Source organism: Balaenoptera physalus (genome assembly GCF_965194825.1).
Source record: "Balaenoptera physalus genome assembly, chromosome: 13".
In the NCBI taxonomy this organism is placed as follows: Eukaryota; Metazoa; Chordata; class Mammalia; order Artiodactyla; family Balaenopteridae; genus Balaenoptera; species Balaenoptera physalus.
Window position 1 is genome coordinate 46,476,603 of NC_138892.1, and position 17,626 is coordinate 46,494,228.

The window sequence follows — 17,626 nt, forward strand, 5'->3', positions numbered from 1 at the left end:
GGAATTTAGTACGTATGTAATCAAATGACACAGAACTTATATACCTTCCTAAAAAAAATACACACACATCTACAAATTACAAAAATTACATTAGATATGTGTGGTAAGCATTTACTGTGCATATGTTCCTATGCACAAAGTAACAGTTTCACACGCCTATTCTCTGCAAGAATGCAAAGGAACTGTAGTAAACACAAAATCTTTATAAAAACAAAGGTAATCAACAATTTATAATAGCACTGAACTACACTTTTCTCAGTACAGTCCCATCTTTTTGTTTCATTCACATATATGTATACCATGTTCAGAGAAGCATTTAACTTCCACCCTTAGTTGATTTCATATAAGAAAAATCTGACAGTACTGGTATAAAATGTACATCCTCATCACTTCAAAGGAAACATGCCAGAATCCAATTATGTATTACCCTACTCCCTGTACATATAGTATCACGACCTACTAAATCTAACCAATTTTTTAAAAATTTGTTATTCATCTGCAATCAGATCCCCCTCCACAGGCATCCTACTCATTACCCTCATACACTCTGTGATGAATTAAAGATGGTCACCAATTCTTTGCCAAGAGTCTATTTCCTCTCTCTTTGACTCTGGGCTAGCCTTGTAACTTGCTTTGACCAAGAAAATGTGGCAGAACTAAAGCCATGCCAATTCCAAACTAAAGCCTTAAGAAGGTCAGGCAGCTACACTCTTGGGATCCAGCTGTCACATAAGAAGCTTTGGCTGGAATATGGAATAATGAGAGCATGTGGAGAGAGTACTGGAGAATGAGACACCAAACGGAGTGAGAGGCCATGTGGAGGAAAACCAGGCCCTCCTGGATCCAGGTTCCCACCCAGCCAAACCCCCAGTTCAATGCAGCTGCATGAGTGACTCCACTGACACCACATGGAGCAGAGGACTTGCCCAGTCAACCCTCAAAAAACCACAGGAAATAATAAATCATTGTTTTAAGTCACCAAATTTTGGGGGTTTTGTTATACAGCCAGAGATAACTGGTCACTCTTCAACCTAATAGACTCCACCTTCTTTTAAGCAATAAAATACTTAAACCATTTCTTTTTATGCCAAAAAGGCAGGAAGGGATAACAAACAGCACCCCAAATATATAACTTTTTAAAATATCATTAAATCTGAAAGCTACCTATTGCTTCATTTTTCTACTCCTTGGACTAAGTTTTTCCACATGGCATTAATAATCCAAGGGCTAACTTGTACATCTGCTTCATCAGTTAAATACTAGGAAATAAAATAAAAATAAAACACTAAAAAGGCAAGTAATTTCAACAAGTACAAACCTGTAACTCAAGGCAAGAAAAGTTTCTACCTTGGAAATTACCCCCTTTAGTTAAACATCCTTGACAAAGTTATTCCAAGAAGGGCTTTCAAAGAAAAGGTCAAATAAGTAACTAGTCACAATCCTAATTGTGATGAGAATTCAGAGGTAAGTTTAATGGTCACTCATTTTTGGTCCCAAACAACTATAAAAATTCTTTGTTTTTGGTGAATGTTTAAAGAGGGGTTAAAAAAAAAATGGAGGAGCTTTAAAACAAACACTACCTAGATTGTCCTTTTAAAATTTACATTATATCCTCCAGGAAATTTAGTGAGAAGAAAGAGCTTACACTTGATTTAGTTCTTCGTTTTCCTCCCCACAGTTATGGAACCTGCCCATGCAGCCATACCAAGTTTTCAGGTGGCCAGTGTGTATGTAACCAAAAAAACGTACGTGATTTTTCTTTAATAGGGAGAAAAAGAGCCTCTATATTTTTCTGAAGCTTTACTTCAGATTATTTCCCTTTCCTAATATCTGAGAAAGCCATGTAATAAACTATTAATAAATGATATCCATATTGTTAACATGAATTAAATGCTCCATTAAAAAATATGAGTGGTCATCATTTATGCACAAACTATACTTTACCTTTAAAGCCAAGGCTAATCACATTAGTAAACAAAAGTATGTTAATGCAGACTTGAAAAAAACAGTGTTGTTCTATTAAGTCATCTACCCATAAGTAAACAGAATACCTTCTGAAAAGAATCTTCATCTGTTATATCATAAACTAAAATAGCTCCATTTGAATCTCTGTAGTAAATTGGACCCAATGCATGGAATCTCTCTTGACCTGCTGTATCCTAAATAAAGCAATAAACTCTCATTAGATCAGAAGAAAAAATACATCTGTTATTATAACTACAGTGAACTTTTGTTTAATTGGAAAGTGGGGTATAAAGTTATAGATAACCCCAAAACACTGTTACAAGAAACAAAACAGGTTACAAATAAAATTTTTAAGTCAAGTTATAATCAATATTTAATGTTTTACTGTTATATAAAGATTACTTCTCCCCTCCCCAACTTTCCTCCTCCTCAGCAATCTTCCCACCCTCACTAAAAAACCATTTCAGTTGCCAAAGGGTCAGAATGGGCCACAATGGCATTATAAGCCAGGAACAGGCCTTGCACTAAATTTAGGTTCTCCCCAGAGAGAGGAGACAAGGAGAAAGAGCATGCACCAGGACCACCTGCCAACAGGTACACTACTGCATTATCCTTGCCATACTCTCCACTGGCCATTCCCTTGGAGGATTAGAATATGGAGATGGGGGGAAAAAGGCCAGGCAGGCTGTCCACCCCTTTCTCTGACATGGAATCCCTCTGAGTTGACCCTTCTCCAGCTGAAAAGTTATGATAGAACTATTCATGTATACAATTGTATGCAAGATAAAATTCTTAGCCAGATTTTAGAAAAAAATGTTTATTTAAAAAAGGTTTTGGCTAAACTTCAGTTAACTAAAATAAATCCAGAAATTCTTGAGCCAATTAGTTATGAGAGAACCAGGAATAGGTACTCTAGGCCTTCACTCATACAGTTGAAAAGGTTAACTTACCCATATAGCAAGATTTACTCTTTTCCCACCAATATTTAACTTCTTTGTTAAGAATGATGCCTAAGAAAAGAGAGATATACATTAAACAATGTTTCACATAAAATAACATTTTTTATTCTCAAAACTACAGATGAATGAATCATATCAATATGAAATAAGTTATCTGGGAGAAAAAGGAATCACTGAGTTTTTATTAATGATTAAACATTATTTCCACTGAAGACAGAACATTATTTTTACTTTAATCTAAGAAAAAGATATTTTGATTTATGAATACAAGTTATGAAAAGTACAAAAAAATGGGTAAATATGTTTTCTTAGTTTTTTCCTCATTACAGCATTTTCTTCGCATTTAATTTGATGCCACCTAGCTACTCATTACAGAAAGCGTCTAAGAGACTTCTAAGATGAAATAACAGAAATGTTTACTGATAGTTAACTGTATGAATACCATTATTATTGGAAATTTTCCTGCAATTATTTCATAATTCAATTAAACTATATCTAATAATTGCCCTAGGTACTGATGCCACAGAAATGAAAGGCAATGGTTCCAGCTTTCAAGGAGCTTATAGTCCACTGCAGAAATTAAAATATAAAGAGAATTAAAATACCATGTGATAATCGCTAAAATGGACCGTCTTGCCAAGTATACTATAAGGAAAATGCTGAGGAAGGAAGTGTAAAGCCTGCTTGGATAAGTCACAGAAGGCTTCAGAAAGAAGGTAATGATCTCCCCTTTAGGAGTAGTAGGGGTTTTTCCTGACAGATGGGTGAAGCCACCGAAGCCTGAAACACATAACTCCCCACCCTATGGGAAACTCCAAGTTGGTCTGGTGGATGCTAGAGATGAGATTACAAAGATAAGCAAAGGTTGAATTAATCGAAAAAAAAGTCCTGACTCTATATCTAAGCCTATGGACTTTACCTTGTGGGTCTCAATAAAATGTGTTCCAAGACACTAGACAAGTTTTTTGTTTTTTAATGTATACCACAGTCAGGTATATTTGGGGACTGCTGTATATTGCTCTATATCCCCTCTGTGCATTCACAGTACCCACTAGCACACTAAAATTCTGCCAAAAGGAAGGCTGACTAACTGCATTTATACAAGCATTTCCCAAACCATTTGACTTCTTTTTCCCTAAAGAAACACCTAACTCATCCAAAGGAGTGTTAGGAAATAATACTGTTGACAATGGATAATCAATGAAGGGTTTCTAAGCAGTGAGGACATATAAGATCTATTTTTAAGAGAATGACTATGATAGGAAGAAAGAACAGGACTAGACCTGGAAGACAGGAGTCTATTTTAAAGTTGGAAAGAAAAACAGAAAGGGCCTGAACTAAGTGCATGAGGATAGAAAAGAGAGAACCGAATCAAGTAACTGAAGAGGGAATATAATCAGAAACCAGAGTCAGTTGACATGTTTAAAAAAGGAACAAAGAGCCAACTTCAAAGCTATGCAGAGACAGTCACATTTAAGTGTATATATATAGAAGAAAGTGCAGAGATGGAAAGTAAAACAGATAAAAGGCTAGGATGGTGAAATTATTACTGAAGGAGAAGGAACCTAGATTTCAGGAAGGACTTTCTGCTGTATGTATGCCAAGGAAAATTAAAACTAAGAAAAGGCCACTAGATTTAGTGATTAACTAAGGAATCTACAGAGACACAAATGGCAGAACTGAGATCAAATCCAGGAATGTCTGCCTTCAGAGCCCAAGCTACACTCAAAATATTTTATTAAACAAAACACAGGTTAGGGGCCTTCCCTGGTGGCGCAGTGGTTAAGAATCCGCCTGCTAATGCAGGGGCACGGGTTCGAGTCCCGGTCCAGGAAGATCCCACATGCCGCGGAGCAACTAAGCCCGTGCACCACAGCTACTGAGCCTGTGCTCTAGGCCCGCGAGCCACAACTACTGAAGCCCGCGCGCCTAGAGCCCGTGCTCCACAACAAGAGAAGCCACCCAATGAGAAGGCCACGCACCGCAACGAAGAGTAGCCCCCGCTCACGGCAATTAGAGAAAGCCCGCGTACAATGAAGACCCAACGCAGCCAAAAAAAAATAAAATAAATAGAATAAATACACTTATTTAAAAAAAAAACACAGGTTATATAGAAAAGGGTATAAAATAAATTCAATGGCAAAACGACAAAGAAATAACTTAGAATATGAGAAGACCAAATACATGTTATGACAATAAATATGAATAAAGGACTATTTCCCACTCATAGCATAAGGGTGAAGAATATCAACTTTGAAGCAGAACTTTGGATTTGAATCTCGGCTTTGCCACTTATTAGCTGTATAATTTATTTGAACTCAACTATTTGTTCTGTTTCAATATCAATGTTATATAAAGAAACTCAAAACCTGACTCCTATCCTAATATTTAATAGGTAAGTAAACTTAAATGCCTCCCTCTCTTCTTTCAAACGTTATTTAAAGTTAAACTGATCTTCCCTCCAAAATCGGCTTTCCATTCCAACATTAGTATTTTGATCACATTCTCCAAGTCACTGAGGTTTAGAATCTTAGGAATATCATCACTGAATATTCTTCCTCCCCTGTCATCCCATATTTTAAAAAAACCTACCAAGCCTTGTCTTTATATTTCCTCTGGAGTTCTATGACCACCAGTCTCATATTATGTCATAATATAAATACCTTTGGTCTCACCTCACACTCTGGTTCTCTGGTCTACATGCTAAATTATCCTCCCAAAGCCTCCATGATTAAAAACAAACAAAAAAACCATTATCATATCCATAGCTGAGCTCTCTAATAAGTTACCATTTTTAATAAGTATGCTTGCACTACATCCCTGCTGGCAGCTAATACCATAATAGCCTTTTTGTCATGAGTTTTGTGGGGATTTCTCAGCAGACGGGAGTGAATTATAGCTGATAAAGCTCCATCATTTCCTTTCCACTATTCCCTCTGAAACTTACCATCACTCTCCCATGAGACAGTGTTCAGAGACAGTGTTAAGTCTCTCCTAAGGAACTACGGATGTATAAAACAATTTTATGGAAAGAGTGCTCATTACAGTGACGATTATTAAAAAAAAAAAAAAAAAGAAAGAGAAAAGGAAAGAAGAAGAAAAAGAAAAGAAATAACCTAAGTGTCCATCAATAGGCTATTTTTTAAAAATATACAAATATAGTCCATCCATACAGTGAGACACTACGCAGTCATTTCCACCACTATTGCTAATACTAGCTAACAGTTATTTGAATGCTTACCTTCCACCAAGTACTGTGCTATGCACTTTTTACAAAATCATTCATAAGCTTCTCCTTTATAAAAGTCAGGGAGCCCTAATCTACAAATAAAAGTCTCAAAGCCTATCTTTGTATCCAAGGACCTCCACCATTTGTCCACATCTATCTTCCCAAGAAAGCTTCCAGTATTTCTCTACTTACTTGGAAACTCATATAGTCTATATTATACATTCCCTCCAATTCTGTTTGTTCATAAAATTCCTCTCTAATTTGGGCCTATTCTTTCTCTATCTGGATCTCACCTATCAAGACCAGTTCATGACCTACACTCTTCTTCCTTGAATTTTTAAGCTTTCTCATACCACCCAGACAACCCACAGTGAATTTCTCTATGCAGAAGAACTTTAGGGAACCTTATCTTGTAATATACCGCATATACCACCTTGTATTTTTTTTTTAATTAATTAATTAATTTATTTATTTATTTTTGGTTGCGTTGAGTCTTCGTTGCTGCGCGCGGGCTTTCTCTAGTTGCGGCGAGCGGGGGCTGCTCTTCTTTGCGGTTCACGGGCTTCTCATTGCGGTGGCTTCTCTTGTTGCGGAGCACGGGCTCTAGGCGCATGGGCTTCAGTAGTTGTGGCACGTGGGCTCAGTAGTTGTGGCTCACAGGCTCTAGAGCACGGGTTCAGTAGTTGTGGCGCACGGGCTTAGTTGCTCCGCGGCATGTGGGATCTTCCCGGACCAGGGCTCGAACCCATGTCCCCTGCATTGGCAGGCGGATTCTTAACCACTGCGCCACCAGGGAAGTCCCACCACCTTGTATTTTAAGTTAACTTTTCATGGGTATAAGTCTTCTGTTAACTAGAGTACATATTTTTATTTATTTAACACTTTCACAGTGCTTATAATGAAATGGGCAGTGTTCTAAAAGCTTTTCCGTATTAATTTACTTCTCCTAACACTCTGTGATTAGATATAATTATTATCCAAATATTACAGATGTGAAAACAGAGACAAAGGAATGGTAAGTATATTGTCCAAGGTCACACAGCAAGGGACAGAGTAGGATCTGAAATGAAGGCAGTCTGGCTCCAGACATGACTCATAACCACTATGCTATGGTACCTCCCAGAATGAGATGTGAGCTAACACTTCTTCTCTAACAGAGGGGGCAGGGGGAACCACAGTGCTGCCCGCAGCGGACTTGCAAATGTTGTTACTGTAGATAAATATATCCACGATGTGACTGGTATAACTCAATTTACATAAAAGATGTGTTCCTAAAAGTTTCCTTATAAACCAAATTATTTTAACTCAAATATCTGATGCATTAGTAAAGCACATTACCACAGGGTCCCCACTGTATCTTTTTTTTCCTTCATAAAAAAACTTAAGTCCCACTCTATGAAAAGAGTCCTTCTGTAATACAAATCATCTCATTTTACATACACCCTGTTTTTAATATTTTATAAATATTTTCTTAAAGAACAAACATCTGTTTTAAAAACAAAAACAATTATATTTGAGAATAAAGCTGCAAAATTTTATGTAACATCAAGACAGCAGCAAACGATCAAATGGTTGAAATCTGTTTTGGTCTTTTTTTCCTACTACCTCTACGACGCATACTTAATTTGGCCAGACTACTGAGATACCACTCATGGTTATATAATACTTACTCTGGGGCAGAGGTTCTTAATTCTGTTACATGGTAGTAAGAGTGGGAGGGAGGCATGATCATAGACTTCTTTGAGAATCTGATGAAAGCTATGAACCCACTCACTCTCAAGAAAACTGCTCATATGCACATATAAAAATTTTTTTCACACACTTTCCCAAGGGATTTCTAAATCCCTGGCAATATCTCCGTGAAGAACCCCATCTAGAAAGAGCAGGGGAGAGTGGCATAAACATCAATTCAAAGGTTCTACGAATATGGGAAGGAAAAAAAAATAGGACATACTGTGTGCCACCATGCTTTGGCTTTCTCATTTATTCTTTGTAACAACCCTGTGAAGTAGGTAATTAGCCCTATTTACAGTTGTGAACCTGAGGTTTAAAGAAATACAGTGACTCACCCAAGGTCAGCCAACTCAGTCAGGTACTGCAGTGGGTGGAAGCCTGTCTGACTCCACAGTGCTTTTTCCATTGCACAAAGCTGCCTATTCCAGAACATTCACACATTCTTAACTTGGCACTCCTCCACTTGGACACTAAGTGTTCCTGGACACCAACTCATCTCCCAAAATATTCTCAGGGTAGGCACAAAGTAATGAGGATCAAAGTAATGAGGATCAAAGTAATGGTACATTTCCCACCTTACTCCTCCAAACCCGGAGTTACAGCACCACTATTTCTTTTAATTCCAATGATTTCATCTTCCAAACTTTAGGGGTACTGACAGACTTAACAATCTCATTAGACATCTGTCATCTGCACCTGATGCTTATTTACCCAACATCTTATCTGAAATCATAGTGGATATTTTTTAAATCTCTATTAAAAAAAATAAGACTATAGGAGAGATAAAATAAGAACAAAGTACATTTGCCAAATGAAAGTCTTTTCATAACTTGTTTCATTAATGTTTTAATGTTTTTTTGTCTGTTTTTGTTAGCCAGATCACTTGTTCTTGCTAATCACTGGCAAAGCAAAATACCTAATGCAGCACAGTAACTGACTGTGGACAAATACTTTCCTGTCTTTATCTAAGTTCAATAGACTTTCATTAATAATATACGTGTATAACTCTTAGAGGAAAACATAGGAAGAACACTCTTTGACATAAATCACAGCAAGATCTTTTCTGATCCACCTCCTAGAGTAATGGAAATAAAAACAAAAATACACAAATGGGACCTAATGAAACTTCAAAGGTTTTGCACAGCAAAGGAAACCATAAACAAGACAAAAAGACAACCCTCAGAATGGGAGAAAATATTTGCAAAGAAATCAACGGACAAAGGATTAATCTCCAAAATATATAAACAGCTCATGCAGCTCAATATTAAAGAAACAAACAACCCAATCCAAAAATGGGCAAAAGACCTAAATAGACATTTCTCCAAAGAAGACACAGAGATGGCCAAGAAGCACATGAAAAGCTGCTCAACATCACTAATTATCAGAGAAATGCAAATCAAAACTACAATGAGGTATCACCTCACACCAGTTAGAAGGGGCATCATCAGAAAATCTACAAACAACAAATGCTGGAGAGGGTGTGGAGAAAAGGGAACCCTCTTGCACTGTTGGTGGGAATGTAAACTGATACAACCACTATGGAGAACAGTATGGAAGTTCCTTAAAAAACTAAAAATAGAACTACCATACGACCCAGCAATCCCACTACTGGGCATATACCCTGAGAAAACCATACAAAAAGACACATGCACCCCAATGTTCATTGCAGCACTATTTACAATAGGCAGGTCCTGGAAGCAACCTAAATGCCCATCGACAGACGAATGGATAAAGAAGATGTGGTACATATATACAATGGAATATTACTCAGCCATAAAAAGGAATGAAATTGAGTCATTTGTTGAGATGTGGATGGATCTAGAGACTGTCATACAGAGTGAAGTAAGTCAGAAAGAGAAAAACAAATATCGTATATTAACACATGTATGTGGAACCTAGAAAAGTGGTACAGATGAGCCGGTTTGCAGGACAGAAGTTGAGACGCAGATGTAGAGAACAGACGTACGGACACCAAGGGGGGAAAACCGCAGTGGGGTGGGGATGGTGGTGTGCTGAATTGGGTGATTGGGATTGACATGTATACCTTGATGTGTATAAAATTGATGACTAATAAGAACCTGCAGTATTAAAAAAATAAATAAATAAAATAATATGTGTGTATATACTTAAACAGTTATATTATTTTTGCTACAGTTACTAACACTGTTTCAGGCTTAAGTATTTAAAGTATCTATTGGGAGTTCCCTGGCGGTCCAGTGGTTAGAACTCGGCGCTTTCCCTGCCGTGGCCCGGCTTCAATCCCTGGTTGGGGAACTAAGATCCCTCAAGCAGGAAAAAAAAAAAAAAAAAAGCATCTATTAAGTACTTTCAACTTAAGACATGGACATGAAAGGATTCAGCAAGATAATTCATAAAATTAGTCCTCTGTAGTAAGGCAATAAAAATTAGCTGACAAAAAACTAAGATGAATTGCTACAATGGCAAAATCACATTACAATATATAAATGTAACAAATTAACATATTGTACACCTTAAGTTTATACAATGTTATACTTCAAATATATTTTAATTAAAAAAAAGAAAGAAAGAAAACTAAGCTGGGTGCTTGAATACTTCATTTCTTGTCCTTTGTTTCTAAAAAGAGATATAATCAGTTTAGAGTCCAAGTAAATACTTTGAAAAGGAGAGTCAAAAAGTCACTTCTAAGGACTAGCTCAAAACACAAAGCAGAAAACAGCAGTCAGATATGGAATATTTATATATTAGGAGTTCAAAGCCATAATTCAGAAAAACTCTGCTTAAAAAAAAAAATCATCCACCCTTCTACAGCCCACATACTCAAGTAAAGTACTAAGGGAAAAGGGAAAGATTTCAACTGTATTTTATAAAGATATTGTAAACAAACTGGCTGAATCAACAATAAAGTGGCTTCAAGAACTACTTAGAAGATACTTCAGACATTCAAAACATTAATCTTACAAATAAGGAAATTAAGATTCCTAGACTAGGGGACTGTGACACCAAGTATAAAACCAACTGCTAGAACCTGAATGCCAAGTGTTTCTCAGGAGGTTAAGGTGTATGGAAGAAAAAAAAAGTAGTTGACCTAGCTTAAGAAAAAACGGTACACCATTACTATATGTGGGACCTCAGAAATCTAAGCCAAGTCTCAGTTTCCTCATTTGCCAAACTGTTAGCATACTATCTGTATTCCCAGCCAACTTTACAGCACTGCTTTGCTAATCAAATGACAGGCACCTACCCTAGACTTCAGGAGGCAGATAGGTGGAACTCCAGTTAGAATTCTAAAAGGGAAGATGATTTATGGTTCTGATTATAAAGAATGTTACTTTTACACAGGAGACTAGTTGAAAGTGATAGAAGACATTTAAATTAGAGTGCGTAATCTTACAGTAAGGGGGAAAAGAGGATTCAGCTAAAGAAAAGGAAGTGATCACCCCGGAGCACAAATATAGAGAGATAAACCAAAGACAATCAAGATGGCACAAGCATTTAAGAATAAAGAAGAAAGCTAACAGCTGCTTAAAGTACCTTACTCATCTTTATAGTCCCCCGTTGGCACAATGTTTGACATGTAACAGGTATGAAATAAATTCTTGAATTTGACTGCTTAGGTTCAGCAGCTAATTCCAGAGAAAAAGCAGTAAGCCCCTCCAACTGTCTTTCTTGTCTCTGTCAAGTTTAACATAACCCCAAACCAAGGAGAAAATCACATAAGAAAGCTTTGAGGACTCTATACAAGACCAAGTTTTCTTTGTAAGTAAGGTAAAGGATCTTGAGTTCTCGGAGAGCTCACCTACAACATTACTTCATAATTATCAGTAACCTAGGAGGAGGTCTGCAAAAAGGGAGCAGTACTAAAACACCAAAGCATAGCAAATGTCACAATTTTCAAAAAAGAAGTGACTTTCCATAAATGTCAATCCCAGACAAAACTCTAGAATGGATAACAAACAAATACATATGTATGCATAAAAATATAAAATGTAGCAGTCCCTCAGACCACATGCATTCTCAAAATAATTCATGTCAAATTAACCCCATTACCTTTTTGACTGGGTTACTATGAAAGAAACCAACACAAATTAAGCACCAACTATTCATCCAACAGCAGACATTCCTTAAACAAACACTGTTGCCAGGAGGTTTAAATACTATGGCTCTCTAATCCACATAAAAATCCTATGAGTGAGAGTCTCCCATTTCATGGATAAAGAGCCAGCTACAAACAGTAAAATAATCTGCCAAAATCATGACGGCTAAAAAGCAGGAGCCAAAAATTCAAACTAACTTCAAAGTCCTGTCCCTTTTTACTACATCATATGGCCTCCTAATGCAGAAAAAACAATGTATCTTGTTCTTCTGCAAGCATTTGACAAAGTATCTCATGATATCCCCTATGGGCAAGACTGATGTAGCTAGGGCAAAAAAAGTGAGGAGATTTGTAACGCTGGAGTAGCCATTTTCATTAGAGGCTTCTTGTCCACTAGGTAGTAGCCCACAGCAGTCAGTCTTGTTTCCTGTTTCCATTACCATTAATATGTGTAACACTCCATTCATAACTGTTTCTCAGTCAAGAGGAAAGAGGACTGTGGCCTGTGCATGGTCTGGAAAAAGCCCCACCCTAAGATTCTGCATATTTAAAGAGAACTATACCTCTGGTCACGTGTCACTGGACTATAGTGAGACTTGTGAAGAGCTTTGTACTTGGCCCTCTCTCTACCCCTTCTTTCAGAGTCTGTTAATGACTGATGAGAACACTGAAGACATTCTTACCAAATCCTCAGGTGACAAAGTTAAAATGAGTAGCTAATGCAGCAGTAGAGACCATGCCTTATTTTTCTTTGCATGTCCAGGACCCAACCTAGTGGCTGACCCACAGGAGCTCCATCAATGTTTCTTGAATTACAAAATCAAAATTCAAAAGGATATTAACAGACACTAACCACTGGAGTAAGTTTATCAAAGCCAACTTTAATGGATCAAATTCATTAGTGAAAAAAAGATTTAACTACAAAATCAAAGGAAAATGAACAAATGTAAAGTCTCTTTCTTCTTTTCTCCCTCCCTCCCTCCCTCCGTCTCTTTTTTTCAGCAAATAAGTCTAAGACAGCAGGCCCAATATTAACCAATGGGACAGCTGCCCAAAAGCTCAAATAATCTTTTCTGTAATACTTCAGTATTAGAAAAGGATTCTCCACAGGGGAGGTGATAGCCTGCACTTCTTTGCACAGTTCAAACCACACTTGGAATCATTTCTACAGCTCAAGGCATCATATATTAAGAAAAGTGAACAATGATTAGTGAGTGTCTAGAAGAGATGTCAAAATAGTGATATGATTTAGAACAATGTTATAGGAGATCCACTAAAAGGAACCAGAGCTGTTTACCCAAAAGAAGACAAGACTCAAGGGAACGTAATAGCCATTTTCAACTATCAGAAGGGACGCCATGTGTGACTAAGATTCAGAGAGCAGGGAAAGAGATTTTGTCTCTAGACACAGAAAAATGAATTGGAAAGTAGACCTGTCCAAAAATGAAATGTGCCACCTCAGGACATAGAGTTTTCCACCTTCTATAACAGTTCATCTCACCTCCAAGATGTTCAGACTAAAGTAGACAATCACTTGACTGAAATATTAAACAAAAGACTGAATTAGTGAACCATAAATTATCTTGGGTTCCTCTCAGTCTTTAAAATAGGAATGCATGAGAGTGTACTTTGCAAAGCATAAAATATTTTACAAAGATAGGTAGCAGGTAGTTCCGTCGACAAGAAAAAAGGGAAACTCTTCCCCTCATATCTTATGATGCATTAGCTCCTCTCCATCTGGAAATGAAAGGCATACAAGACTGTGGCTTATAGGTCTCATGGAAGTCAAATTTCTCTGAAAACATTATTTAAAAAGATGAAATGAACTGATATCTAAGAGAAGGAGATTGAATATAATGCTGTTTCCATACACTGGTACGCAGCAAAATCCTCAATTCTGGAACATAATCCAGATATCGTTTGTGATGACAGTTACATGCTATGCTTTTGATACTAGAGATCTACCATAACTTCATTCTCTCCTATGCATCAGTAGATTTCAGTGGTTTCCTCTCAGATATTTAAAATCTTTAGCCAGTTTTTAGCTTCGAGGATGTTTTTGGAATGTATAATGAAAGTGTAATTTTTAGGTTGAAGGGTTAAATTATCTTTAAAAAAATTAAGAGCTCAATTACAATGGTCTTCTCTTTCCTCTAAGGTCTGTAGCACAAAAGAAATCACTAAGGGGTGGTTTACCAATATCCAGAGATAGTGTGACTTATTGCTCAAAATCTGAAGTCATAACTAGATTCAAATTTCAGCTTGGGCACCAAGACTTGTGGCAGTAAGATAACCAGGAAATTACTCAACTCAACCATGCCTGTTTCATCACCTGTAAAATGAGGCTAATAAAACTATGCACCTCAAAGGCTGTCATAGGAACTAAAAGATAGACGAAAAGTAAAATACTCAGTAAGAACTCACTAAATGTTAGCTATTGTTATTACTTTACCTAAATGAATTTCTAAATTTCCAACTGAGCATAGGTATTTACCCTAAGAATTTCCTTGATCTCACTAATAACACTCAACTGTAATTATCAAAATCGTGTTGTGACCTTGTATAAGACTGTAGGGGAAAAATGCAGGTTCCTGACATTCACTTTTTCAGATAGTATGCTTTATATAGGAGTAAAAACAGAGGTGTAAAAATAGAACATGGAATCAGAACCAGAGCATCTTTGTAAATTCTAGACTCAGTGGTTTAATAATAGCATCAAACATCAAATGTCACAACAATTAGGAGACTGTGCATTCTATTAAATAGTGTCCATGTACTTACACACTACACAATCACTAATTAAGATCTATTGTGCAATTTGGGGTAATAATAATAAAGATGGAGAGCTTACACTGGACCAGCTCCTAAGTGCTTTTATGTATACTTGTCCTGACAACCCAGTGAACTAGATACTATTGTTATGGCCATTTTAACAGATGAAGAAACTTAGGCACAGACAGGTTAATTAACTTGTCCAAGATCACACAGCTAGTTTAAACGGATGGAGGTGTGATATGAACCTAGACAATCAGGCTCAAAATTTCATTAGACTTGACTGCCTCTGACTGAATTGATCAAGGCAGATTCGCTGGATATTCTTCTTCTAATACGTGAAAACTGATTTCTTTGGAAGCGGGGGAGACTCCAACGACCTCAAAGGCCTGACTTCACGCCCAATTAATGATTACATTTTAACACTCTTCTGACTAACAATCACGTTATCTGCAGATGAAAGCCGGCCCTACATTACAAGCAAAGAAAATAAATAGCAGCAGCTAGCTAAGCTGTTAGTTTGAGGACCAACTGTTGGCCAGTATTCACATGACGTTTCCATGTGAATATGGGTCGACCCACATCGCCGAATATGTGACCCACAAGTCAGACCCACGCAGGCAGCAATGGAACTGCGTAACCCACTCGGGCAAGCGGTCAATTCAAAAACCCTCCGGAGAGGGATGTCTTGCCAATCAGCACGTTACTCGAAGACAGGACAAAATGGAACTTGCACAAACACTTAGTCATCAGTAAGCGCTGAAGTTACAAATCACCTAGTTAGCAAAATCAAACCCGCAGCTAAATTCCTAATTCCGAAAGAAAAAGGGCTGACGCTGGGTTGACTGACTGGAGGGTGAAGGCACCTAGGGCCCAAGCGGAAGCAAATCAAAGGGGAAACACTAGCCCACCGATGGAGATTCCATGACACGCGCAGCCACACTGGGGACTTTTCAGGGCCCTTCCACTCCCCTCCCAACAGCCTGTCCTTACGTCTCCAGGCTGCCCCGACAACGCGTGTTCCCAGGGCGAATTCGGAAAGGCAATTCGAACGCGGAGGTGACAGGCCTGAGATCTGAGAGCCCAGACCCAGACGACGGTGGCAGCAAAGTCCTCAGAGCCCCGGAGGAGTAGGGGCCCCGAGGCGCCACCTCCCGCTCCCCGGGGCCCGCACCTGCAGAGTGGTGATGTGCTTGTCGTTGAACTTGTTCTCGCAGTAGCGCAGCACCAGCGACGTCTTTCCCACGCAGCCTTCCCCCAGCAGCACCACCTTGAACGAGTAGGCTCGCCCGGCCGCCGCCCCGCCGCCGCCGGCCGCAGCCATCCCGTCGCGTCCTCGCCGCCGGAGCCCTAGAGCCGCGCCGAGCTCTCCACAGCCGCCGCAGCGCCTTCACAGCCGCGGCCCGAGCAGCACCCCCGCACCGGAGCTGCTAACCCCAGGCGCCGTCTCCACTCCCGCCTCCGGGCAAGGCCTGGAAAGGCCGAGGGAAAGTCCGAGAATGAAGGGCCCCAGCCACCACGTCAGGCACCCGAGGAAAGGCGAACAGCGCTCCCTCTCCGCCTCCCTCTAATGGCGTCTCCTTCCTCCTACGTCACACTTCGGGTCACATGACCGCCGCGGCCCCTGGGACTCGGCCCAGGAGAACGTGCCTGGACGTGGGCGGGGCTTCTGCGCCTCCTCCCGGGGGCGAGCTGGACGCGAGGGGAGCTCGTCTGGGCCGTCTCCCGCGGAGCTAGGCCGTCTGCGGGCCACCACCACGCTGCAGTTGGTGGGAACCTGCGGGAATAAGGAATGAATAATTAGAGGCAAACCCAGCTCAGGTGGAATATTGAAGTGCAGAATGTTCTCGTTCTTGCCCAGGGGATGTCCACAAGGCTAATGACCTCTCCCATCCGCGGTCCCCGTAAACCAAACCTGCCAAGGTGTCCTTCAGTATCTTGACAGTGTTTCTCTGGGGGATCCCAAATCCTAGCTATTGAACTTCTTTCAGTTCCCCAGACCACCTGGACTCCTCCTCATCTTTCAGGTCTCAGCTTAAACAGGAAAGGCTTCCCTGACCCACCCATCCTTCTCCCTCTGTCCTTCCATCACTCTCCCCACCCAAGTTAGGTATTTCATAACACTGGTATACCTTGTCTAGCGGCGCTTACCACGCTTCGTGGAAATTACTTTGCTGAATATTTGTCTTTCCTTATTAGGCTGTAGATTTGTTAAGGACAAGAACTAGGTGAGACGTGCTTTGACTTTCTGACTCCAAATGCCAGGCACATAAGAGGCATTCTATAAATATTTGGGAATGAATGAGTAAACAATACATCTTAAGCCATTATGCCTTGGTTTCCCAGTTTTTCTGTCTTCCATGAAGCTTCCCGTTCCCCCACCATTAAACTTCTGACCTTCCATATTGACTCCACCTTGACAGACCTGGCTTGTTTGATGATCACTTATATTTCCTCATCTGCCTCCCCTTTCTTTCATGAAATACACTCTTCCAAGAAACCATACTAGTGTTTCTAAAAGTTTGCAACTAGAAATATGGTGTCAGTTAGGTAAACATATTCTTTCTCATGAGACTCCTTTTCCATGTCAAGCCAGATAGTCCATTCATTCATTCAACAAATATTTGAAGGTGCCCACCACGTGCCAGGCACTGTGCTGAAAAAGATACAATGTCTTTCACTGCAGCGCTATTTACAATAGCCAGGACATGGAAGCAACCTAAGTGTCCATTGACAGATGAATGGATAAAGAAGATGTGGCACATACATACAATGGAATATTACTCAGGCATACATGAAACGAAATTGAGTTATTTGTAGTGAGATGGATGGACCTAGAGTCTGTCATACAGAGTGAAGTAAGTCAGAAAGAGAAAAACAAATACCGTATGA

The 17,626-nt window shown here is 39.2% G+C and overlaps 2 protein-coding genes across 4 annotated transcripts in view; both read right to left on the reverse strand.

Moving 5' to 3' along the window:
* The window catches only part of RAB21 (RAB21, member RAS oncogene family), a 32,463-nt gene extending 16,149 nt beyond the window's left edge, over positions 1-16,314 (reverse strand). Inside the window, exons 1-3 of the mRNA XM_082419113.1 lie at positions 15,909-16,314; positions 2,916-2,975; positions 2,052-2,159 (exon numbers count right to left, since the gene is read on the reverse strand). Coding sequence (XP_082275239.1) covers positions 2,052-2,159; positions 2,916-2,975; positions 15,909-16,058 — 318 coding nt within the window. The 5' untranslated portion in view covers positions 16,059-16,314. The remainder of the gene's footprint in view (positions 1-2,051; positions 2,160-2,915; positions 2,976-15,908) is intronic.
* LOC309640405 (uncharacterized protein) overlaps positions 16,302-17,626 on the reverse strand; it is a gene marked incomplete at its 3' end in the record, with an annotated part of 30,262 nt that continues 28,937 nt past the window's right edge. For all 3 annotated transcript variants that reach the window (XM_082419150.1, XM_082419151.1, XM_082419149.1), the window contains one exon: positions 16,302-16,511. In XM_082419150.1, coding sequence (XP_082275276.1) covers positions 16,302-16,511 — 210 coding nt within the window. The remainder of the gene's footprint in view (positions 16,512-17,626) is intronic.